The 25,273-nt window shown below is 41.2% G+C and overlaps 1 protein-coding gene across 4 annotated transcripts in view; it reads right to left on the bottom strand.

Moving 5' to 3' along the window:
* Positions 1–20,471, bottom strand: part of FNIP2 (folliculin interacting protein 2) — a 49,894-nt gene extending 29,423 nt beyond the window's left edge. For 2 of the 4 annotated variants that reach the window (XM_017805953.1, XM_017805955.1), the window contains exon 1: positions 20,355–20,471. In XM_017805953.1, coding sequence (XP_017661442.1) covers positions 20,355–20,449 — 95 coding nt within the window. In that variant the 5' untranslated portion in view covers positions 20,450–20,471. Of the gene's footprint in view, positions 1–3,944; positions 4,220–20,354 lie in introns of those variants that run through there. The other 2 variants (XM_017805952.1, XM_017805954.1) reach the window with 2 other exon arrangements.
* Between the last annotated feature and the right edge of the window lie 4,802 nt (positions 20,472–25,273).

Here is a 25,273-nt window from a genome sequence, read left to right as displayed (position 1 = left end):
ATTAATAGTTTTTGGTTTAACAGACTTCAGTCAAGGCCACACTGATCTTCCACCCAAACGGAAGTTTCATTTAGGAATTTTGCCAAACTGTGCCTACAGAAAAGGAAGGCAGAGAATTGAGAAGAGCATAAAACCCCTATACAGTTGAAACAGTAGAATTTCTGAAGCTATTTCTTTTTATTACTTGCTCTGTTAACATCCGTAAGTGAGGTAAACACTTTCAAATACTGCTAGAGTCAGTAAGGTAACTGTGGATTACTGCTTTAGGAGCACACACACAGACTTTTAAATTTAAAATCATTTTAAGTAAAGGTAGCCTAATTTCCTCTTTGTGCTCTTTCTTGGTAGCTAAAAAGAGAAATAAGCGTAAATAGGCATCCTTTTCAAACCTGAAAGACTTCATTCTGGAAGGTTTCATCCTACTTTCAAATATCTTGAGACAGAATAAGCCAGATACCCATTGCCACTGTAAGGTACTCTGATACGAGTATGCTATATGTACATAATATGCAAGGTTCCAGTACACTTCAAAGCCAGATTATGGAATGCTGCTAAAGGCTGTTTTGCCATCCACAGCGAGGAAACTTCTTGCTGTGTTTGTAACATGTTGCCTCCAAAACTGCCAGGAGTGCCAGGCAGATTTCTTTTCAAGCTTTCCCTTTCAAACAGAGCCACAGCATTAAGTTCACCTGCACGAGACCAGACCTGATACCATTGTTGATAGTTGCCCAACAAAGATCCTACACACCTCACATATACAGAGAGCTGCAACTACACCATCTGTTTTAGAAATCTGTTACTAGTTTCTCAGCCCACTGCCTCTGCAACGCTATTACAAAATCCAGTTATGCAGAATGCAAGAGAAGTCAGAGCCATGAGTACACTTCATTCTAGCCTGCCACACGAATCCGATGCTCTTCAGCTATCTACTTACATGCTTTCTGCAACAGGTGACCTCAGGTAACTATTCTGCTTTCTTAAAAAGGCTACAGGTCTCCTTTTAACTACTAAGAAAAGGTATATCTCTTTGGCCTTAGTTAAAATTTTATGCAAGAGCAAAGCCTTATTTATCTCCAGGATTAGCACCGCAGCATCAATACTTCAGACTACAGGACTGCAAGTCTAAAATGAGAAAGATTCATTTTAGACAGACTGAGCCCTGCATCTGCCCACCGATGAAGAGTTGCATGCAGGTTGGGTTGCATGAATTTCGGTTTCCTTCCCTCACTGTGCACTAAAGCAAACTTCATGTTGTTTGCGCAGTGCCAACTTCTGTATAAGATTTTATGCTGAAGTAGAAGCCAATTCAACAGCCTGCTGAGGTGCCTTTTCCACACAGCATGCTAGAACTAAAGACTGCTGCAGTCTGTCATAACTACAAACAGATTCTCTAGTACCAGACAGCAACAAACTAAGTTACATAAAATCTATCATACAGAGCTTTATCTGACTAATAGATCAAATCTAGGGAAGCAACTTCTGCTAATGCTTCTTACAGTACTAACCAAATATCAACCTTATGTTTTAATGAAGTCTTTGCTTTCAGGCTGTAAATTACCCAGAACAGAGATGCAGTTCCTGCAGCAGTCCTACCCATTACAGAAGAGTTCCATCCTACTAAAACCTCATTTGGTAACATCAAGCATATCTATAGGCAATTCATACAGGCATATAAGTCCATGTAGTCTCATTACTTCCACGTGGAATCTAGCATCAGGCCCAAGACTAGTCAGATGACTGGGATGTTTATCCCTGTCACAAAAGCCGATGAGCAGACTGCTTACAGTACTTCCACCCTTTATTGTTTAAGCCAGCTTATATAACATAGAGCCCCTAAAACAGGGACAGTAGGAATATTCAATCATCTCCTAAAAGCACAGCATTGAAGAACACAGACAGTACACAGATTCTTTGGTCCGCTCTGTTTTCCCATGTATAAAAACCAATACACAAACCATTACTTTCTTATCTCTGTATCAGCTTCCTGCTTATTTAGATACGCAAGGTCCTGCATATTCCTAGAAATTAGCTGAATTAATTAATTTGAGCTTGTGCAGATGTTCACATTTCAGGTTAAATGTGGCTATTCTGACTGAACATGTTTTCTTATTTGACCACAAAAATTAAAAGCCCCATATAAGCTTTTGCCCCTTTTTGTAACTATGTGACCCTTCCTGTTACTCATGTCTGCTCCGGCAATTCTTGGACCCTTCTGTAAACTGAATTCCCTGCAGCAAGAAAAGTGTGCCCAAGCATCTGAAAGTGGATCAAAAACACAGTTGGAAACAGGAAGGAAGAAGTAGAAAGCAATGGAATCGTCACCTCTTAGTGGCAGCATGACCTACACTCACTTTGTCCATGGAACTATACACCTTTGGGAAAGGGCAGAAAGAAATTGTTCCCTATGCATTCCAAATAAGTATTGAGGCTAGTTAGAATGTTAATTGAGTTTTCTTGTTCCCAAGTCAGTTCTCTGCCGCTTATTGAGCTAACTGACACCCTAAGGGGAGTCAGTTCCAAAAGGACTGGAAAGGGGGAAAAGGACGAAACCATGATGCCAGAAATCAAAGGAAGAAGTGGCAGTGTAATTTCCTCCTTTGACATCATCGGCTTGGCTTATCTAGCTCACCTTCAGACTGTATCTTTCCTGCATACAGAAGATGCTAGAACTAAACAACATAATTTTCAACTCAAAATAAATAAATAAAATCAAGCTGTCTGTTTTCATACAACAGGGGAACCAAGTCTACTAAAGATACTAAAATACTATGAAATTTTTTTTATTTTTCGAAAGAAAGCCACAACTTTGGAACATCTTACAGATAGCCTGAAAAGTTTTCTCCCCAGATTCCATATTAAGCTTAAACATGCTTTACTTCCTCTTAAACTGGTATATAAACTACTTTCCTTTGGCTTGTTCAACATTTCTTCAACTATATATATACATGTGAGACATGGAGGTAAGGAAATCTCTCTTAGGGGAATGCAGACTTGTTTGTTTCTGGAAAAAAGCCACAAAAATTCTGCCTCATTCTGCCCTGAATCAGTACTTTCAGTTAATATATCTCCAAAGCCTGATTTTTACACAGAAAGCTTTTGCTTCACCTTCAAATTAATCAGCATTCATGCATGCAATAACTGAAGAGTGACCTATTAATTTATATCCAAAAACTACTTCAGCTGACCTTAAAATGTTTTTGAAAGTGACTAAGCACTCACTACTTCAGTGTAACATCTATAGGCTGGAGAAACAAACAGGCTGTAACATCTCCATATACCTATATATGTATTTATATTTTTTGCTTCTTAGACCAGCAATCCTGAATATGCAGAATACTAATTGTAACACCCTTGGGTGCCAAGATTTAGAAAAAGCTACCCTGAACCATATTCCCAACACAGTTACATAGCTGTAAAGACTCAGACATTAGAGACATGTTGGCACACATCTGAAAAAGACACCACAAAAGTTAAAGAAACTATTCACACTTCAGATTACTTTGATGTAATGCTTGATCTAGAGGTAATTTACAAGTAAAACAGAGGATTCTCCTCTCCATTCTTCCCCCACTTCACAGCATTCCCTCCTGTCTGCTCTGCACACTGTTACTACTTGACCCACTAACACAGGGGGTGGCAAGAAAAAGAGGGCAAACTAATTAGAAAACTAGAAAGAGAAGGTAAGATTATTCAACCGTAACTGAAAAGATCACCCTCCATGCCTCAGTTTGCATATATATAAATCTCACATATCAGAGATAAGAATGTAGATTCAGTTTCAAATAGGAAAGACTTTCTTGAGTTTCAGTCAGCATCATCACCAAGAATAAGCTTCTAATAGAACTTGCCCAATTAGTTACAAAATAGCCTTTCAGGAACATGATTATAAATCTAGTATTAACTAAAAATGTCTATTCTTTGTCAAGAAAGAATTACATGCATACCTGTTTTGCAGCAGTCTAGTCACTTTGCTCGCACAGCTGACACACTGGTCTCTCAAAGACTTTCTACTTCTTTCATCCAGTTTGGTACAGGAGAGATTATTTCCAAGTAGTACATCGTTGTTGTTTCTTCCTCTTTCTATTTGTCCCCCAGTGCCATTTGTAGCTTTTGGTGTACCCCCACACATTTTCTTAGCTACAAATACTCTTGTAAAGCTCCCTCAAAGAAACTAAATACCTGCTGAGGAGGTACAGCCTCAAGCAGATTTCTTTACTATTGATCAGCCATTAACAATGGTAATTTACCATCGGCTTTCTTCCCTATACAGGAACCCTGTCTGCTGAATTTCCCACTAGGGGAAAAAAAGGCAAAGCAACCTTCATATAGTCTATAAGCCATTAATACAGAAAGACAGCTGTAGCTTATGTACTCCTGCAATTATTCCAGACAGAGTAGACATGACTTTTAGGTCTCAGAAGCCATCCTAGACTTGCTCTTGCTGCTGTCAGTTTTTCCTACCAAGCCTGGCACAAGGCTGTAGCAGATACAACAGCTAATATTGACTTTAGCTATGTTTGTTTCCTGGTATGTGATTTAGGTAGCCGGCAATTATGTAGTCACAAGACTGAACCATATGGCCTCTTAAAAAAAAAAAAAGCATAGTTGCTTTTGCAGTGACTCGCCCTTAGTTGCAAGGTTGTTCTAACACTGGCTACAACACCCTGTTAATGGCTCTCATGTGAGCAAGTGTCATCTGACAACCCCTAGCAACCTCATATAGCTTAGAAGCAAGTAAGAATCTGTCATCATTGCCATATGGCTATCAGTTAAAAAAAAAACAATTACCAACACCAAGAAACACCCTAAATATTCTGCACCATAATGCTTTTACTTCAAAGGACAAATGGGATTTACACTTGGCCAAGAACTTAAAACTACTACCTTGAGAAGCCTTTTTTTAAAAAAAGTAGAAAGGAAAACAAGGAGAAAAGGTTTGTTGCAGACACCAAGTTGGTGGACGAGAATTTATAGTCATGTGCCTATTAAAATAATTTAATGGCAGTGCTGATGACAAAAATATCTAATAAAAATATTTCTGACCAAGTAAATTTAAGTTTTTGAACAGAATAGAGGAACTGGATGTTCTGTCAGGCTCAGGTAATTCTACTGCAGAACAAAGTCCTCTTCCCCACCCCTGATTTTAAAAAAAAGTTATCCATATATGTCTGCTCATAATTCATGTCTTACATAGCTTTTCTCCCATCGGCAAGATGACAGCTCTACTGCAATTTCCCTTCCAGGTTAAAAAGGGAAAATAACTTAGCTATTAGTCAACCAGAAATACAGCATAGAGTTAGAAAACACAGTAAGATTTCAAAACTTAGTGCTACGTGCTACCTTCTAAATAGCACAGCACCCTTGCTAAAATGATTTTGTAATCTCAGTTAACCCCAACCTCTAAACACTGGACAGATGTCAAGCAAAAAACTAGAGCAAGGTTAGGTTGAACAACTCACTCTGTTACAGAGGGAAGCCTACAGCAATTAAAAAAAAGCTCAGTTTCAATTCCCAGAGTACTGACAAGTACTAGATCATCATCACTCCTCCTCCCAAGTGCAGGGAAACAAGTGAAAAGCTTTGGCCTGTTCTCAAGTGATTCAAATGATCTAGGAGAGGGCAACCTCTAGTCCTCACCGAGGAGGACTACTTTAAACATCAGTGTTCCTAGTCATCCTTGAAGTGCGAACGAAATAAGCAGCTGAGGGCCAGGTTCTTACACTTCCACTAAGATCAGCAGTTAAAAGCCTTCACTTCTGTCCTATCTTTTCCCCAAACAAAGCAACACTCACCACAGTATCAAATTCACATAAAACATTAGAACTAGGAATTCCTGTAAGCTCACCAAAAAGACATGCTTCACAACACTACCTCATCTGTAGGTGCAGTCATCTGTAGAATATTATAAATCTCAAAGTACCTGGGGAATTAACTTTGAAAATCCACAGAACAGTTTGTCAACAATAAAATAATATTCAAATCCACACATTGAAAACACTCAGAGTCCACAAAGTAGATAATACATAAAATGGAAGAAAAGTATCCTGCTCTCAAGATATAACCCTCTGGAAAGCAGAGTTTAATCACACTTTTTCTACGCTATGTGACAGCACGTCACCTGCTCCGTTTGTAGGTCATTTCCTGTCCTTCATCCCCATTGAGAGACAAGTGCCCAAATGATTTCAACTCAAGGTAACACTTTAGCAAAAAAATTTGGGGTGGGGGAAAGAGGAAATATATGTGATGTAGTTGTCTATTTAAAAATAATTTTCTGTACAAGTTACAACTCTCCACTAAACCTTAAGCACTGTTTTCACATCTAAGAGAATATTTGCAGAGACCTCTGTAAGGATTTATTTTCCCAAGAGCTTTTAGAAGCCGGCTAGAGAAGCTTAGGAAAACAAAGTTTGAATCATACCTGCTGTTTTGGTGAGCATTTGTTTTTGCAAAACATACACTTAGCAAAACTGATACACAAAAAATGCCTAGACCCAGACATTCAGGATTAGTGCCAAACACATGTTTAAAGACGAAGTGGAATCTATTTTGGATTGCTTAATGATGATTTCCCCTCCTTTAGTCCATCAAATAGTTTATGTGGAAGATATAGGTTCTCTTCCTCTCTCCAAATATGAATCATTTACCTTGGATTGTTTCTCCTCTTTTTAAAACCTCAGATATGGAAGAGTTGTGCTGATGCCACACCACATTCTTTTTCCACAATGACTTAAAGAAGTCCTAATATGGTAAAGCACTATTAACCTCAGATGAACTACCTTGTTCAAGCATGATACATAGTTACTAGGTCCACACGAGTTAGGCGGGATACATTGCAGATTAGTCATGCAACAAGTGAAGGAACGTATTATTTGCAGCACTGCTCTCTCTCGGGTTAGATTTTCCTGTAGAAAGAGCTCAGGTAGAAAAAAATAAAATTCTCGGTATTAGATCACTATACAGAAAAGTTATCTGTTTTAGGATAATTCCATATGTTACCATATGAAATGTAAAACAACATTGGATATATTTGTTCACTGAAAAGTTAGAATTCCACAGACTCCCTGCTTAAGAAAAGAGAATACACTTTTCATCATCTTGGTTGCCAGAAAGCAATATCATCATATGCATGCACAAAAAAATGACAAGACACACACACTGCTGATAGAAGCTAACAAACAGATCTACACAAGTTAGTCACCATAAATTTGCACACATCAGCCTTCCACAAACATAAAGAACAGCCCATTAAACCAGTGTTTCACAACTCAGTCAAATTCCATAAGTTGAAATTGCACAAAAAATGGCATGAATTTAATTTTGTTTTACCATTAAGAAAAGTGTGGTTTTGTTAAACTAGGTCTTTAAACAAAGGTAAGGTATGCAATAAGGTTAGTGCCATAGATCCACCACTTAGTTCTTTCCTCAGTACAGAAAGCCATGTCTAGTCTTAATTAACTTTCCCCCTTCCATCCCACTTTCTGCCCTCAATCCCATAGCTACTGACAGCTGATCCAGAGTAAGTCAAATGTTTTGCAGAAGTTGTTTCATAGTCATGATCTTTATCATTTTCTGATGAATTGAAAATTTACTTATAATTTAACACTCTTCAGGATTTGACTTTGTTTCTTTCCGTGTTTATTTTTTCAAGGCACCTGCAGTAACCAACTTCCAGCTTTCACTGGAGCCAAACAGGTTGAGCCAAACAGCAGCAGCCATCTGGGAGCAAGCGGTGCTGGACACAGCATCTGCGCTGAGTGCCGGGGCGCAGGCAGCCTGGCCGGCTGGGCCACCCCACCTCCTCCAGCACAGGTCTCAGCTAATGCATCATTCCCATGTCACTTGTTCCAGTGGTGCCATGTGACTGGGCCAGCGTCCAGGAACACAGCTACTAAATGCAGACACTGCCAAGGCACGTCTGAGAACTGCCTCTGCCAGAAAATGAGATTAATAGAAATCTCTTATCCTACCGGCTTTACTGCCTCTGCCTTCCCCACCTTCTCTTGAACAGAGGGAAGAACTACACATTGTACATCCGAAGGAGAATTCTGAGTAGAAATGCAAGGCAGAATCTAGTATTTATAACACTATCAGCTCTTGTTGCATTTCAATGCTGTATAAAAGTACTGACAGATCTCAGACCTCAGTGTCTCCTACATAAGTGAGCAGGTCAAGACAGACTACCACACCTTAGGGGCGGTATCCTGAGGCATGGGTTTGCTTGCCTGCTCTTTCCTGTTCCTTCTCCCTCTTCTATAAAGCCCTATTTTATTTTTTAAGAAAAGAAGTCTGTACACAGCTTTCAAGCCTCTGTTCAAAGTAATTTTAGAAAATTTTTAAAAAATTACTAAGAAATAATGTTATTTATTAGATAAAATACATATTAATACCAACAGATACAGAGATATGAAGAATGTCTGATGTTTAACATCCCCCCTTCCCACTTTTTTCTAGTTAACTGAAAAATACTCCTTTTGCTAAAACACACACCTTCATTCAAAGTAGCTAAAAACACATGCATATTAACAGCAACCATTTCTTTACAAATTTCCTCCACTTCTACTATGAAAAGGCTACTTTCACAAGAGGGCTTTGTAAACTCCAGAGAACATGGCACTCTCTCTCATATTTTACAGCCAAATAAGTTTAGGGTAATCCCTCCAAGGGTACAGAAAGCATTGCAAATGCCCTCCTCGTCTTCGTTCTGAACACACACTCTCACTGCACAAGAGAACGCTCTTCAGGAAGGTAGAGACAAGTGCTATCCAGGGACCTCACATTTTTCTTCCAAAGGAAATTGCTTCAGAAGGGGTCAATATCAACTAACTCAAAAGAACAAACTCAGCAGTATCATTTCACTTTAAAAAAAAATTACTAAAATTTACCTGGTTCTAGCTGCACCCTCCTAAATTCCTAACATATGAAAAGGTATCAGATGTGGCTCTCTAACAGTCCTGAGAGCTGAGGCCACACAGTTTTTTTTACCAGCTAACATAATATTGGTGAGACCTCTGTAAATGGTTATGTTCAAATGTTATAAGCACAAGATGTTTTTTGATTCTTTTAAAACAGTTGCTTCAGACTGCAACTGAAAAGTTAGTCTGCAATAATCAAGAAGGGAAGGAAGAAAAACCTAAGTTGAGTATTTATGAGAATGTACTGATTTACCCAACTAGCAAGAATATGGGAAGAGACACACACAAGAAGCCATGCTTCATCACCCAAAAGTTGCTATAGCATGAACAGCAAAGTCCATTGCCTCTGTCTAGATGAATGCCAGGAAATCCTGACTTAGATTGAATGAAGTGATAACACAGACGGATATAACGTCAGCTCCGGCATTTTTCACTAGTTATAGCCAAAAATATGTTTTGCTGCTCTTGTTGTTGTTATGATAACTTGTCTATTCCATCCAAAACACTTTCCTTAACCCTCACTTGTAGACAGCATGGAAAGTAGCTTGCTAGTAACTAGCACTGAATCTTGTAGTCTTGGACACATTTACTTTCAAGTTTCACTGGAAAGGGAAGGAGGAACCATATCTTGGGACCAGGTACAGAAGATCAGGGTAATTAAATCACTCACACCATATATCTTCTCAATGAAAAAGACTACACACAAAACCAACCAAATAAACCACAGTCCTGCACCTGACTGGTATGGGCAAAACTAACCTTGCTGCAAGCCACTATACCAGAGACTCATGTTCTGTTTACCACCAATTGCGTAGGACTTTGAATGTATAAATAGTCATTAAGTTATGAAACAGTTTCCCCTCCTTAAACCGCTCAACCACTCTAACTACTCACATAGAACCCCAAACATTTTCTCAAAAACACTGGTATTATAGGATACTTAAAAGTTTATCCAGTCAGGTTTGTACATAATTACAGTTGACCACACCCAGTAACATACTAAGATTTGGCTGCCAAGTATCTGTCCAAAAATCCTGAAATATCTGGACAAAAAAATAAAAATCACATACAATGATCCAGTTGCAACCTTGTCCCGCAATAGGAAACTGCTTTGCACGTTGATAGAAACAAATTTCAGTCAGCAAGCTTATGTAGCAATTATCTATTTAGGCAAATTACAAGCTTATCTCCTCATAAGAAGGTAAGAATTGGTCAAGCTCCTTTGCTGTTCCTCAGAAAAACACTGTACAAGAAAACAGTTTATAACAGACCTGACTTACTCCTGAGATGAAGTCTACCAGAGCAGACTTACTAGGAGCCTTCTTAGCAGTTACAGATTCAGGATAATTTCATTTAAATACAAACAAAATTCACTTTCTTTTGAGTCAAAACAGGGCCCAAGGATACAACTCTAATTAAGACTATAGCCAACTTTTAGTACTATAATCAACTTTTAGTACTTCAGTAATGCAAACAAAAAGCCAAATTCAAATCAAGTTTCAATCAAAATTCTAGTTCACCTGCCAACACCACATTTCAATACAAATAGAGAATTATTTCTTTAAGCATTAAACAAAGTTTAATTCAGAGGTTCAAGGCATCTTTGACATTCCACACAGATGTTTTTTTCTTAAAAACAAAGGAATTGAGCAGATATATTATCAATGTGCATGTGAGTTCATTGAGTTGACTGTTTCAAAAAAACCATGTCCACTACAAAGTACATTGTTCTGACTGCAGTTTCCTCTCCTTTGTATACCTATTCCTGCATCCATTATCCAGTTCAGCTACTCATATGCATTTTACAGTTACCAAGTGTCACCATAAAGTGACAAACAGAAAAAGCTATTTTCAAATCAACATAATTTCTCTAGTTTCATTCAAAAGCGCTCCCAAACATATCCCTGTCTGTAAGACTCTGCACATAGGAACTTCATAAAACAAGATGCTTAGCACCTGAATTGTTTTTGAACTCAACTGTACTCTGATCTAGTCCACAGTGGGTGACTGACATATATCCCCACATCTCCCAAATACTGAATTCACCAGGTTTTACTCATCCACACCAAAACTGGGAATTATATCTGAAATCATTTTAGCGCTTAGTAAGCATGATGTATATCCACAGCCAAATCTCATAAATAACTTTGTAATAAGAAAGGGTTACTCTTTCCAACTCTTTAACTTGATGTAACTCTTTTAGCAGTTGGAAGGCAGAGGTGGCACTCCTGAAGCTGTTTCAACCAGCTAACATACGAGAACAACCTTCCTCCAGGATAAAAGCCAAGACCAAGTAGGAGCTCAGATGCATGTCACTATAGTTATCCGCTAAATGAATCGATTACCAATTCCCTACTCTTTATTCCAGCCTTCTCAACCCAACTGAGGATTAGAACATACTAGCCCTCCATAAGCATTCCTGCATTGTGTGACAGCTTAACACAGACTGGTGTAAGAAGAGCTGGGTTCTATCGCTGACCATTACACAGAGATGACTGAGAAGAGCTTCAACGCTCTCTATCCATCAGTGCTGCTGTGGAAGTGACAAATGTCCAGCCAATAATCGATTTCAGCAGAGCATGGGAGAATGCAGTAACATCTTGTACCACTGCAGCCATTCACCAAGACCAGAGTCTTAACACACGTGGACAAACTCTGCTGCTGTACAGCTGAGCAGAGTGGTCTCTGCACCAAACTCGCTTCTTCCTTGTGCCTACACCAGAGGTCACCAACCTTCCTTTGCAGCAGCCTCACAGGTCTCTGCCCAGCTTGTTTAAACCAGTCCTGTTAAACAAGCCAGAATTTCAGAAACAAAAGGCCCATGACCTTTCCTATAGTAGGATTTGCCTTAAAAAGCACAACCTGTTTTAAAGGGCAACTTAGAGAGCAGAGCATTAAATGTGAAGATTTTAAAAGGTCATTTTGGGGGAATGTGAAAGGAAGAGCAAGGGAATATGACAGAAACAAGTAACTGATCAGCAGCATTAGTTGGACAGGCTCAGGTGCCCACACAGAAAAACAGAAGACACAACAAAAATCTGTCTGAATATAAACTAATTTCTGTGAGTTGCAGATTTAAAAAAAAATTCCATAACTATCTCTTCCAGCCCACAGAGGGCTTTAACAATACAACATTAAAATTCTGTAAAGTGAAATAATAATAATTAAAAAATAACTCATTCAGAACTATGTATTCAACAGTTTGTAGATTCTCCCTCTTTGAGGTTTCCTTCCAAAACTTTATCTGATATACTCTGCTCAGATTTTCTGTACTCCTGGAGCTGTGCATTAACAAACCCAACCCCAAGAGTTAAGCAATTTCAGGTGTTGGATAATATCCAGATTCAGAATTCAGTGCAAATACTCTGCACAGAAACCCAGAGCACTGAGTTCATTCAAGCAACTGTTTTCTTTCATAGAAGTCAGTAAACTCAATTAAAACAAAAGCTAAGAGATGTTATTGTAAGAAACTTCCCGTACATTATAAAAAATAAGTACTAATGTGTTCGGATTTCTAATTTGAAAGTGCTAATACCAAATTCAGACTGCTAGAACTTCTATTAGAAAAGTAAATAAATATTGTCAGATTGTTTACTTAATACAGCTGATTTCATTAGCATGTGTGAAACTCCACTGAGCACCTCAGAGGAGAAAAGCTGAACTGTATTAAACTGAGGTGAGGACATCCTGCAGAGAAAGCTCCATACTGATTCAGTAATTACATCACACAGAGCTCAAGTTTCACTTCAGCAGTCTATGGAAGGAAAACCATGAGTCAGTTTTAACAACAGCAAGTGTGATGTAAAGCCCTCATGCCCATTTATCTAAGAATCTAACCAATATCCAAGAAGTGTGCTGACTGACCAAAAATATTTCAGCTGTTGGTCATGTAAACGCATCCACACTTGTCCTATTTGACGTGGGAAAGGCAGAGGCTGTTACCAAAACTCCTAGGCTAGTCCACTCAGTGCCTCAAAAGAACACTTTTCCTTGTAACCTGGAAGGGAGCTTGTCCTATGACCTCAGTCTTGCTTATTAAAATATGACATTGTTATGGTATTCGAGTGACAAACTCGTACAAACAGGGCAAATGGAGTGACTTGAGAAAGGCACTGTTAAGGTGAGGACAAAGCAGAATAGAGAAAAACCTGAGCCTGAAGATTAAAAAGCAGCATAGGCAGAGCACACATAGAGGAGCTGATTCATGACAGGCAAAGGTGAACCACCATGTCCATGCCTGTTAATCAGATCAGCAGTAATCTGACACTATCACAAGAAGCACAAGAAGAAGAGCAGACAGACATATTTGCTGTCTTCACACAACAAGTATCCAATTCAAAGTCCTCCTTTTCTTGCTTATTCTCTCTAGAAAGCCTGTTAACCACCACCCTACAGAACTGCATTCCTCTTCTTTTGCCTAACAAGTGTACCCATGGAAACCTTCACATAGCAAATACTGATAAATAGGACGGCATAAGAACATTCCTCTTACACCACTTCATCTAAAGCAGCATGTAAGACAACAGTGTGCTCTTAATCAAGAGTGCACCTGGTAGAAATAACTGTTGAGAAACATAAAACACAACATATGGCTTAAAAACTGAATCTACTCTTCAGAAGCTATCCCTGAACATCACTAAGGTGCAAAGTACATTACAGATGAAAGTACATGATTGTTAGCACCAGAAGGAATACTTAAAGGAACAGGTACATCACCAATGTTTGTAGCACATGTAGTCATTATTAATCCAAAGAATTTTCTTTGCAAAAGAAGTCCTTAGCAGCTTCAATACTACTGAAATGTCAGAACAAGAAATTACTTTTACGAAAACAATTACTCCATCTTCTGTCCACTCTGACACCAGCTATTTTGTCACATCTCTGGGCTTTCAGTCTGCTGTTACTCACTGTTCAGACCAAAGCAACAGCTAAAGGCCACTACCATGCACTGAAAACACCTACATCTCACAATGTCAAAGTGGGATGACATGATGACTAATGATTAAACATTTTTGTCAAACCTCTTCCATCTCCCTTTCCCCTAAATATTTAATAAAGCTATTTTGCAACTTTAACTTAGTCTACATAAGAAAAGTTACAAAGTTTATGTAATTTTCATGAAGCCAGCCTCTCCTGGCAACAAAAAGCTCTGCATCAGTTTTTTAAGTGTTTCTCTACAAATTCAGCTTTTATGAATGATAGTCTACATTTTTTCAGCCCCAAGCAGCTTTATTTTCTTATTCACATCAAGCCATTTATGTCAACTGATAAGTATTCCCCTACAGCATTAGGATCACTGTATTAGATTGCAGTGCATCCTGCTTTAAATTCTGCTACCAGCAAGGAAAGGTAGCTCCAAAGCTTTCTGTCGCTACTGTTCCCCAAATCACTTTCCACTGAGCATAGTATGTGGCAGAGTACTCACTCACCCAGTTTTAGGTATGTCAACAGCAAAAGTGCCCTAAGAATAAGGAATCATGAGCCTACTATCCAATTACACATCAATTTAAGAATCAATGCATGGAACTCTGTGCATAAGTTACTTGTAAATCAGAAATAACCTACAGGCAAACCTCATGTGATTAGTAAGGCAATAATGCATCTTTTCATGGAATTAAATTAAAGAACTAAGGTATACCCATCCCCCTTGGAATACCAGTAGCTTGTGCATTTCTACCTATTTTGCAGTCTTCTGTGGCAAAAAAAAAAAGAAAAAGAAGAGGCTGTCTTGCAACTTTAAGAGAGAATGAGTTAGAGCAAATCTAGAGGAAACCAAGAGGTTGTTATGTGACAGAAGTGTGTAGGGGAAGGAAAATCCAAACAACTGTAGAAGGCCTTAGTTCCTGCAAAGCTGAAAACCAGAGGACTTGGGGGTTTGTTTGTTTTCCTTCAAAACAGCCCCAGGCTGGAAGTGTAGTTTCCATGCCAAAGGACCATACTTTCAACCACTTCCACTCTAAGCTGTTTTCTTGAGTGAGGACTAATAAATCTCTTTCTGCAGAACTTACACCTTAGCTCTCATTACTGAGGAAAGACTAACGACAGCACAGAGGTATAATACTGCAATTAAGGCTCACCTTCAGCTGTCAGTGAAGCGGTATATGGCTTAGACTTGCTCTTTGACCTTTCCTGCCCCCATGCTCAGATCTGGCCCTGGGCTGATTCCCATTCCTACAGCAAATAAAAGAGTAATTTTATTTCAAATGCTTTTTGAAGGGTTTACAGCCAGATGTTTAATGATATTTCCAAGTATGAAGATGTACACGTGTGGTCAGCAGTGTTATTGCTGTGTGGCTATCTACAAAGCTTCAAGAAGCTCAAGAAAAACCCAATTAGGCCACAAGAGGTTACGGAGGAGCGTTTCATTTGAACAAAGAAGTAACAAACTGACATGCAAGCAGACTCCGAGCTCACTACTGCTTTTTTTCCTTTTTCAGAAGGTGGAACACTGCCAGGCTGGTAATAAATGCCATGAAATAATGCTCAGCAAGTAGGATCTCACCAAGCATTTCAGCACTATGACCAAAGAAATTACTAGTACCAGCTGCTGAACAAATGATCTCATATACCAAAGCTAACAAACTGTTACCAGATAGATATCCTGCAGCTACAACACAACATCCACTCCAATACAGACACAAGAAGGAGCAACTGATACTTAAAGCTGAAGAAACAGACCATATGCAAGTTTCAGACACAGCTGAAATAATACAACTTTTTTTTCTAAATGCACATAAAATGGATCTTCACTAAATATACCAATATTAAAGAAATTTCAGAAGTTACAATACAGAAGTTATACATTCAGCATGAAAGTAGTCTTCCAAAGACTCCAAGGCAACTATTTGCATTTAAAAAAAAAAAAAAAAACAAACCAAAAACTATTAAAGACTGAAATTAAGGTGAAACCTTAGCCCTCAGCTTAAGGATAACATCAGACTTTATGTTGAATACAGAACAGCACTGACATGAAATCTCTTCTATAATCAGGTAAACACAATCACAGAAAAACAGCTATAAATTTAAGTAAAATCAAACTATCTGCAACCCATATGAATTTCCTTAAAGCCATTTCCCAATACCTTACTCAAATACATGCTTAGCACTTCAGACATTCTAGTCTTGAGATACTGTGTGCTTATACTCTACATTACCCCTAAAACTTAATGGACTGTTCAGTGTGTAAGGAATTGGTTGGATGGTTGCATCCGGAGGGTAGTGGTCAACAGCTCAGAGTCCCGATGGACATCTGTGACAAGTGCTGCCCCTCAGGAGCAGCAGAAAATGGGGTCAGGTGCACCCTCAGCAAATTTGCAGATGACACCAAGCTGAGTGCTGCAGTAACACACCTGAAGGCTGGGATGCCATCCATAGGGACCTGGACAAGCTCAAGAGGTAGGCCCATGGGAATCTCATGAGGTTTAATAAGACCAAGTGCAAGGTGCTGCACCTGGATCAGAACAACCCCCAGTATCAATAGAGCCTGGGGGATGAACAGATCAAGGGCAGCCTTGACAAGAAGGACTTGGGGGTGCTGGTGGAGGAGAGGGTGGACGTGAGCTGGCAGGTCAAGGGAGGGGATTCTGTTCCTCTACTCCGCTCTGGTGAGACCCCACCAGGAGTGCTGCATCCAGCTCTGGGGTCCCCAGCACAGAAAGGACATAGACCTGTTGGAGCGAGCCCAGAGGAGGGACACTGAGATGATTAGAAGGATGTAGCATTTCTCCTATGAGGAAAGGCTCAGAGAATTGGGATTGTTCAGCCTGGAAAAGAGAAGGCTTTGGGGTGACCTAATTGTGGCCTTCCAGTACATGAAGGGAACCTACAAGAAAGATGAAGAGAGACTATTTACAAGGTCATGAAGTGACAGGACAAGGGGGAATGGATTCAAACTGACAGAAAGTAGGTTTAGATTAGAAGTTAGGAAGAAATTCTTTACTGTGAGAGTGGTGAGGCACTGCAACGGGTTGCCCAGAGAAGCTGTGGAAGCCCCATCCTGGGAAGTGTTCAAGGCCAGGTTGGATGGTGCTCTGGGCAACCTGATCTACAGGAAGGTGTCCCCATCCAAGGCAGGGGAGTTGGAACTAGATGATACTAAGGGTCCCTACCAACCCAAACCATTCTATGATTCTGCTGAGCACATGACCCTAATGGCACTCCAAAAAAGTGTACAAACTACTTTAAACCAATCTTGTAAGGGAAGTAACATCTGATATGGAAATAAGAAATATTAGGAGAATTTAGCCACATAAATACACATTTCTTGTAAACAAAGTAATTAGGATTTCCTCAGAGCCTCAGAAGCTAAAAGGAAATATACTGAACTACAGCCACTCAAATGTCTCTGTTGAAAGGGGGTGTGCGTGCATATATACATACATCTTTCTGTACGCATTACACATACAAATATATATTTTTAGTTAAGGGAAGCAAAAAACAGTAGTAACAAAAACCAGAAGCTCAAGTGTGTACAAAACTGCTTAGAACAAATGTAATATGTCACTAATACACATCTGTTCTCCAGATTTATAATTACTCTTTTTAAAATAAGTAATATATTCTATAATTTTAACTACTACCCTTCTACCACTTTGTAGTTCCATTATTTTGAAGGGAGGCCTGGGCCAATAGAAAGTCTCATTGTCCTAATAGCTCTATATTAACATTTACATCTCATGTTCACATTCTCCTCACCCAGCAAGTAAGGGTTGTGCTTACACGAAGATACAGTGCGGCCCAACCAAACTAGATCCACAGAGTGAATTAACTGGTGCTAAGGACCTGACACCCACACTATACGTGTTCTGGAGTTTAACTTTTGATCAGCTGTAGTCTGGTCCCAAGGACTGAATGCCCATTAGTGGTAGGAGTACACTTTCTAATCTCATTCATTCCAACTGGAATCCAGTTTATGCACTGAGTCCACATGGCTATGCAAGTCAAAGTGCAGTCAGTGGAGACAACTGAGAAGCTTTCTTTAAAAGAGCACTCCTGGTCCAAATTAATATGTTAATGGTCATGCACCCAAGAAACTATTTCCTGTAGCTCCACATTCAGCTATAGGCACCATGTCTCCTGCTCTTTGAGGCTGTGCCAGCTCATCCTGGTAAGCAGCATGGACCTTGAAGCTTGCTATTTCCTTCAGAGCTAAAGAATGCAAGCAGCACAGATGTCTGGTCAAGATTTAGCTCCCGTTATAGGAGAGGGGGCAACAGAACTTGCAGTACCTGTTACAGGCAAACCTCAAGCCTAACTGATGGACCTCTGCAAAAGAATTTCTCCTGGTGTTCCTAAGAAGACTAGAAAACACTAAGCTTCCTAACAACGTAGTTGAAAAAAGTTGTCAAACTACATTAATTTTAGGATTTTTGGTGATTCTGCTGTTGTTCAGGGTGTGTGAATACACTTAGGCTTTCAAGGATTTCATAACAACTGAAAGTCCAAGAATACAGATTGTGGTCTTACAGGGCTGCTTAAGAGAGCTAAACACAGCAAGACACACTGAATGTGGAGGGACCTCACTAACCAAAACACAAAGTGGGAATAAAACCTTAAAACTAAAATCCTTAGAAATACAGGCCTGCCATTAGAACAAAAAATGATTCTGCCACTTTGCCTCTAACAGTAAGCAGCAGTATATGCTTAATACAGAAGCTACCAAAGGATTAAGTCTTGCACTTTACTTAGGTCCAATCGTGTCTCTCCATTCAAACAGAGATTACTGCTCAACAGAAAGTCTATTAAAAGGGTTGTAGCAGAGCTTCTAAGACCCAGTAAGTATGCTCCTGCAGGTCATCAGCAGATCACTAGAAAGAAAGAAAAAGCATTATAGAATATTTAGAAGTCATAAATAGGAAGCTCAATGTAATATTAACAAGCACAAAAAACATCCACATGTAAAAAAAATAGACAGCAAGGGAATGAGGGAAAAATCAGGGATAAAAAGAGTGAAGGGTAACTCCAGTAGTATTTTAAATATAAGTTTTTCTTTGAAGTGTCAAATCATTTCAGTGTTATTCAAACTGAAAACTGAGTGTGGAATATCTTACCTAAGAAATAGAAAGACAAAGAAAAAATATAATCCCTAATTTCACAAAATACTCCAGATGGAACAATCTTACTCATTCTAATGGGGAACACGCTGTGCAAGCAATCTGCCTTCATGGAGATCCTTGATAGTCCAATACCCTAGAACTAACAGCCCTGGTCTCTGATACACAGTACTTGGCATGATTTTAAGTACAAGGCAAAATAATAGTTCGTCTGGAATTGTCCCTCAGTTTAAATGTGGAAAATTGTTTTCTTTCAAATTAAAGATGATATTAAACTCATAAGGTGAATAACTACCACAAGAAGTAGCTAGCAAGTACAGTGTATAGACTTTACAGCTTCCCAAAATTCACCAGCCCTGCTCTCTGATACGAATGCAGCTCCAATACTATGTCCAATGACATACAAAGGAACCACCTTATAACTCAAACATACTGACGTTATTTTGATCTTATACAATTTTTCACCATGATCTTGCAACTTTGGCCATGCACACGGCCATGACCCACACAGACCATCTTTGAACACATGACTCCACAATTGTCATCTGTCATAATTGGCACTAGGGCACTTTGTGGATCAGAGTATTGTCTCTCTTAGCATTCTTGACAGTTTCAGCAGTGAAAGCCCAAATTCCAACTCAATCCTGTATACCATTTGATCACAAGACCAGTCAACTCATGCCGCACAGAAAAACAGGCACAGAGGTTACGGGCACGCATGTGATTGTCACTGCGCTCACCGGGCGCTCGGTCTTGTGAGCAGCACAGATGTGACAGGAACAAAGCTCCAAAGCATCAGCCTGAGCCAAATGCTGTCCCCGAGGTTCAGAAAACAGTAATAATTCAATATTATATAAAGATCACACATTTAAACCCTGAAGCACCAATTGCTACTGAATATCACCTTTAAGCATTTGCAGTATCAAAAACAGAGGGCAGTGAAATGGTTAGCGGGTCACCAGACTGCGCACGTGTATTTAGGTCACGACAATCAAGCCATGTTTTAATTTTCCAGTGGTGATGAGACCCGACCACGAGTTATCGCAGCAATCACACACAATCGCCGGACAGAGGGCCCGGCGCCTCTCCCCCGCCGCTGCCCGAGGGGCGAGCGCCTCGCGGCTCCCGGGTGTGCCACTGCCAACAGTGGCCAGAAAATGGCTGAGAGATCCAACGCGAGGGAAGGGCGGGAGAAGAGCCTCCCGCTGCACCCCCGCCCGCCCGGCTGTGCCCCGTCCCCGCCGGCCGCTCCCCCCGGGCACTGGGCGGCGGGGCACTCCGGGGGGATGCGGCACACCTGCCACCCACGCAGCCCCTCGCCCCACCGGCCTCTCCGCCGCCTCCCCTGCTGCCCACCCGGGGCAGCCCCCGCCCCGCCGTCGCCGCTCACCGGAAGGCGGGCCCCTCCCCCGGGGCCCGGCCGTGGGGGGCCGCCGCGCCACCGCCCCTTTTGTTGAAGAGCTTCTGGAGCAGGGTGGGGGCCATGCCACCGCCCCACGCGGCGGCGCTCCCGCCGCGCCCCTCGCAGCGGCTCAGCGCGCGGCTAGCGGCGGCGGCCGCGGCAGCATCCCCGGAGCTGCCGCGGAGCCGCCCAGCATTGCGCGGAGGCGAGGAGAGGGGAGGCGAGGGGAGCGCCGGCCCGCTCAGCCGCGCCGCTCCCGGCAGCCGCCCGTCACCTGACCGAGGGGCCGAGCGTGCCTGCCCGGCGGCGCTGACAGCAGGCTGTGCGCCCTCCGGACGGGGCTCTGCCGGGCCGGGCTGGGCCGGGCTCGGTTGGGCTGGGCTGAGCTGGGCTCGGCAGCGCTCCCCGCGCCGCCACCAGCCGGCAGACGAGGACGGACCCGCCGTGGCGCCGCGCCCCTCGGGCGCTCCCCATTGGCTGCGCGGCACCCCCGCCCCGCCCCCAGCACGTGGTAGGGCGCGGAAGCGGCCCTTAAAGGAACAGGGGCCCGCTGCCGGCCGCGCGGCGTGGGGAGGGCGGGTGCGGGGTGTGCCCGAGTTACAGCTGTTTTATACGGCCTCACATCGGGAGGCCTGGAGACACGCCATCTATAACGCAGCTGTCTCCTTCGAGAACACACGCAGGATCACTCTCGAGGAAAAAAGGCAACGCAGAAAGAACCGTGTATTGCAGAATATACCATCTAAGGAATCTTTCCGTTACGCCTTTTGCAATCGGATATGTCTGTCACGTATTGGCCTCATAAGCCACCAGCGTGCCTGTAGCAAATGTGGATAGAGCCTTTCCAAATCTTCGTTCGCGAAGCCTAGCCATGATGATGATGATGATGATGATGACACACCCACGGTGGGAAGCATGCCCATGTACACAGAGCTGTGGGACCGCAAAACGGCTTGGGTTGAAATGGATCTTAAAGATCATCTAGTCCCAACCCCGCCGCTATGGACAGGGACACCTCCCTCTAGAGCAGGTTGCTCAAGGCCTTATCCAACCTGGCCACCCTCACAATAAAAAATTTCTTCCTAAAGTGTAACCTAAATTTCCCCTCTTTCAATTTGTACCCATTACTCCTTGTCCTGTCACTACAGTTCCTGAAAAAGAGTCCATTTCCAACTTCCCTGTAGGCCCTTTTCAAACACTGGAAGGTTGCTATGAGGTCTCCAAACATCCATCTCCAGACTGAACAGCCCCAACTTTCTCAGCCTGTCTTGGTAGAGGAGGTGCTCCAGTTTTCTCATCAACCTTGTAGCCCTCCTCTGGACTTGCTCCAACAGTCCCATGTCCTTCTCATGCTGGGGACACCATAGCTGGTGGGGTCTCACAAGAGCAGAGTAGCGGAACAGAATCACCTCCTTTGACCTGCTGGCCACACTGCTTCTCGTGCAGCCCAGGACATGGTTGGCTTTCTGGGCTGTGAGCTCACACTACTGACTCATGTTGAGTTTTTCATCCACATCCACACACTGATAGTGTATATTTTACAATACACTTCTCTCTATATAGATCTGTGTTTGCATATGTACACGTGGACATATACATTCCCTGTATATGTACACACATGTAAAACAGGGGGTTGTGGTTTACAGCAATATGTTTGTGCACTGAAGCAAAGTGCACTGCCTGCATCAGAGGGGGCTGTTCGCCTGTTTGGGCTGACAGCAGAATGCAGTGCCTCAGTGGCCTCCCATCCTCCTCATGCCAGACAAACCCACAGCCCAAAAAATATCCATTTGGTTTTCGGAAGCTCACATCCCTCATTTTGCTCTGTGCACCAATCTGTCACCAGTGCAGGAAAGTCTTCATCTGATTTTTTTCTAGTCCTTATGTCTGTAATTGAGAGATCCCTGGCATATAATTGTAGAAGTACTGGGATTCCCTCAGAGAACCTGAACTTTAGTCTTTGACCAGGCAAGTGAGAACATTAGAAGAAGGGCATCTGCTGGGATGGTGCCCATTTTCACTAATTTCTGTGAAATGAGTGATCTGTTTCATTCACAAATAATTAGATAATGCTACAGCATTTGGGTGTCATTTGGAACTTTATGTTTGTTTGTTTGATTAATCTGGGGGAAAGGGTTGTGTGGTTTTGCCCAGTAGCAGCATGACTCCATGATGCACCCACTGAGAGAAAACGACTTCAAATGCTCCTTTTTAACCAAGTCACTGCACAGTGTGGTGCAACAAAAACCAACCAACCAAGCAAAGAAAACACCCCACAACCAAACCAAACCAAACCAAAAACCAAAAAAATCACCACAAACAAAAAAAACAACCAACCAAAAAAAACCGCAAGAAAAGCAGAATCACAATAGCTTCCTGCTCTTTTCAGACAACTGGGAGATGAGACATGGAGAATGGTTTAAATACCATAGTTTTAATGGATCTTTACAACAGACTGCAAACTCAACATCCAGTGGTGGCAGAAGAGGTGGTGGAGTCAGCCTTTCAGTGTCTTGAGAAGCTGATTTCTCTTAAAAATCAAGAGATTGATTATTCTCTACTGGCCTGAGAATATGATCCCCTGTGCCCTTGATAACACCAGACTGAATCATGTAATGCTCAACTGATCCTGTCTGGAGGTTCATTCTCAGAAGGGCTCTTAACCACTTCATCTGTGAGACTGAATACCCAATGTAAATCTTTCAGCTTGGATGTTATTACTTCCTTTGACTCTTTACTTCCACCATTATCACCAAATGCCTCCTGTCATCAGGGCCAACCCACTCAACCAAAGCCAAAGGACAGAAAAGTAAGGGTATGGCAATGACACCACAAAGGAAAGGGTCCTTGTGAATAGCAGAGTGTGGCTGGACAAGATGAAAGACATCACGGCTGACATAGCAATCATTGCAAATGAGAATCTAGGCATCCAGCTCCAGAAATAATCATTGGACTGCATTTCTCAAATGACAGTCCTGAGAATCTTAAAAGTTGCAAACTATGGCTGCCACTCTATGGTCCATCTGCATTAGCAAGGAGTGCTGACCAACAGGGGCAGAACCCTAGATTAAACCAGTTGTCTTAGAGAGCCCTATGTCCACACCGCAAACATTTTATAGGCTTTTATTTTGGACTGGTTGCAATCTAGTCCTGTGAGCACAATGAATGTCAGTGATTGGAGCATACTGAACGCATTTCTGAAAACAGCTGGTTCAGTTTCTTCTGAAAATGATGCACTTTGTATGCCCATATGCTACTCCAAAATGTGAAGCATGACAAAGTCAGTGAGGACAACTGGGATACTGACTTAAAAAATGGCAGCGTAAATGCTCTGCACACATTGGCTGATGCAGAGTGATTTTGCACTAACCCAAGAGTGCAAAATATGCACAGATATAAAGAAAAAAGCCATGCCACCTGCCAAGCAAAGACCATTTACAGCAATATGGTATGTCTCCAGGCCTCACTCTTCTAGGAAATACAGGAAATAAAAATGGCATATAAAAATCAAAAACTTATCGGTAATTTTCTGCCTGAGGGTCAGACTCTTTGTGTGCAGAAAAAGACAATTTAATTGTTCAAACTTCAGTCAGAAAATGAGACAGATTCTCAATGCAGAAACAGATGAGGCTTTGTTAGGAAACTGCCAGTACATAAAAATGATCATTCAAATCCTGGAATAGCTGAATGCTTGGAAAAGCATTTCTGTGTTTCACAGGGCATAAATCTCTCTAAAGATTCTCTCCTGAGAATGTAGGAACTAGGTTTTACAGCCAGGATAGGCAGGGTTAAAAGCCAAGTCTCTTAAGTCACATTTTGCTTCTCTGTCACTTAGACCTGGATGAAATGATGAGTTCCTTTACAGCTACTTCTCTTTTACCCTGTTCAGTCCTGAATGCACAAGTCCAAAATGCTCCTAAACCTTTGTTGTCAGAACTAGGCTTTGGAGGTACCAGAAAAAGAAATCAGAGACCAATGCAGGTAAACTCCAAAGATTTAACAAAAAGTTTGTTAATCCAAGGTGTTTGTTAATGATTTACTGTTTAGTGTGGTGGTGCATGCTGTTTAAATTATGTGAACACAGATGAGTCTTGCTACACTCTGTAATGCATCAGCAACAGTTTGGATTCTGTAAAATAAATAAAATCCAGTTTCTAATGTCAATTCAAACATGCCAAGTAAAATGTGGTATCAAGAAACGTCTAGAGTTATTCTCTCTCCATATTAGTGGAGTACAGTAAGTCTACATTACTCTCCACAGAGAATTTTAAAACCTATTGTAAAATGTATCCCACTTCACAAGCAGAAACAGAAACTGACAGAAAAGGAAAGCTTGGGATTGCAGCCCCCTACAAACCAGCGTTACTCATCCTTCATTGAAGCGTTACATAATTTGCACTGTTGCTGCAGCAACTTTCCTCAGCCCCTGAACAGTACCACGAAGGTGCTGCTGTAACACAGATAAGCAGTTTAACTGTCTTTTTACATAGATATACAGTCAGTTGAAAACAAAAGACAGTTTGAAGGGAATATATTAATATAATTGTTTCAAAGTTACTGGGAATTATTGATGTATGTAATGAAACATGTAATTTTCAATAGCCTTTGGTGTTAAAAAAAAAGAGAAAGGCCAGATAAAGAATGTCTTCTTTTAATCAACACAATATAAATATCAAGTAATATGGCAAGAATTGGATTGTGTGAAGGTAATAGGTATTTACAGTCCTTTGAAATCACTGCTGTACTTATGCAGCTTGCTAAATTTCCTAAAGCAAAAGTACTTCTTCCTCCAGAAGAGCTTAAAGATGTACACACCTGTGAATGTTCAAATACTTGTTTAGAACCTGGTTTGGTTCCTTTTCTCAGAAAAGTCATTAGCATTGATAGATTGCTTTTCTAAGTCTCCT

The sequence above is a fragment of the Lepidothrix coronata genome, unplaced genomic scaffold (genome assembly GCF_001604755.1).
Source record: "Lepidothrix coronata isolate B3197 unplaced genomic scaffold, Lepidothrix_coronata-1.0 Scaffold13, whole genome shotgun sequence".
NCBI lineage: Eukaryota > Metazoa > Chordata > Aves > Passeriformes > Pipridae > Lepidothrix > Lepidothrix coronata.
The sequence above is the reverse complement of the archived record's forward strand: the minus strand, read 5'-3'. Positions and strand labels throughout refer to the sequence as shown.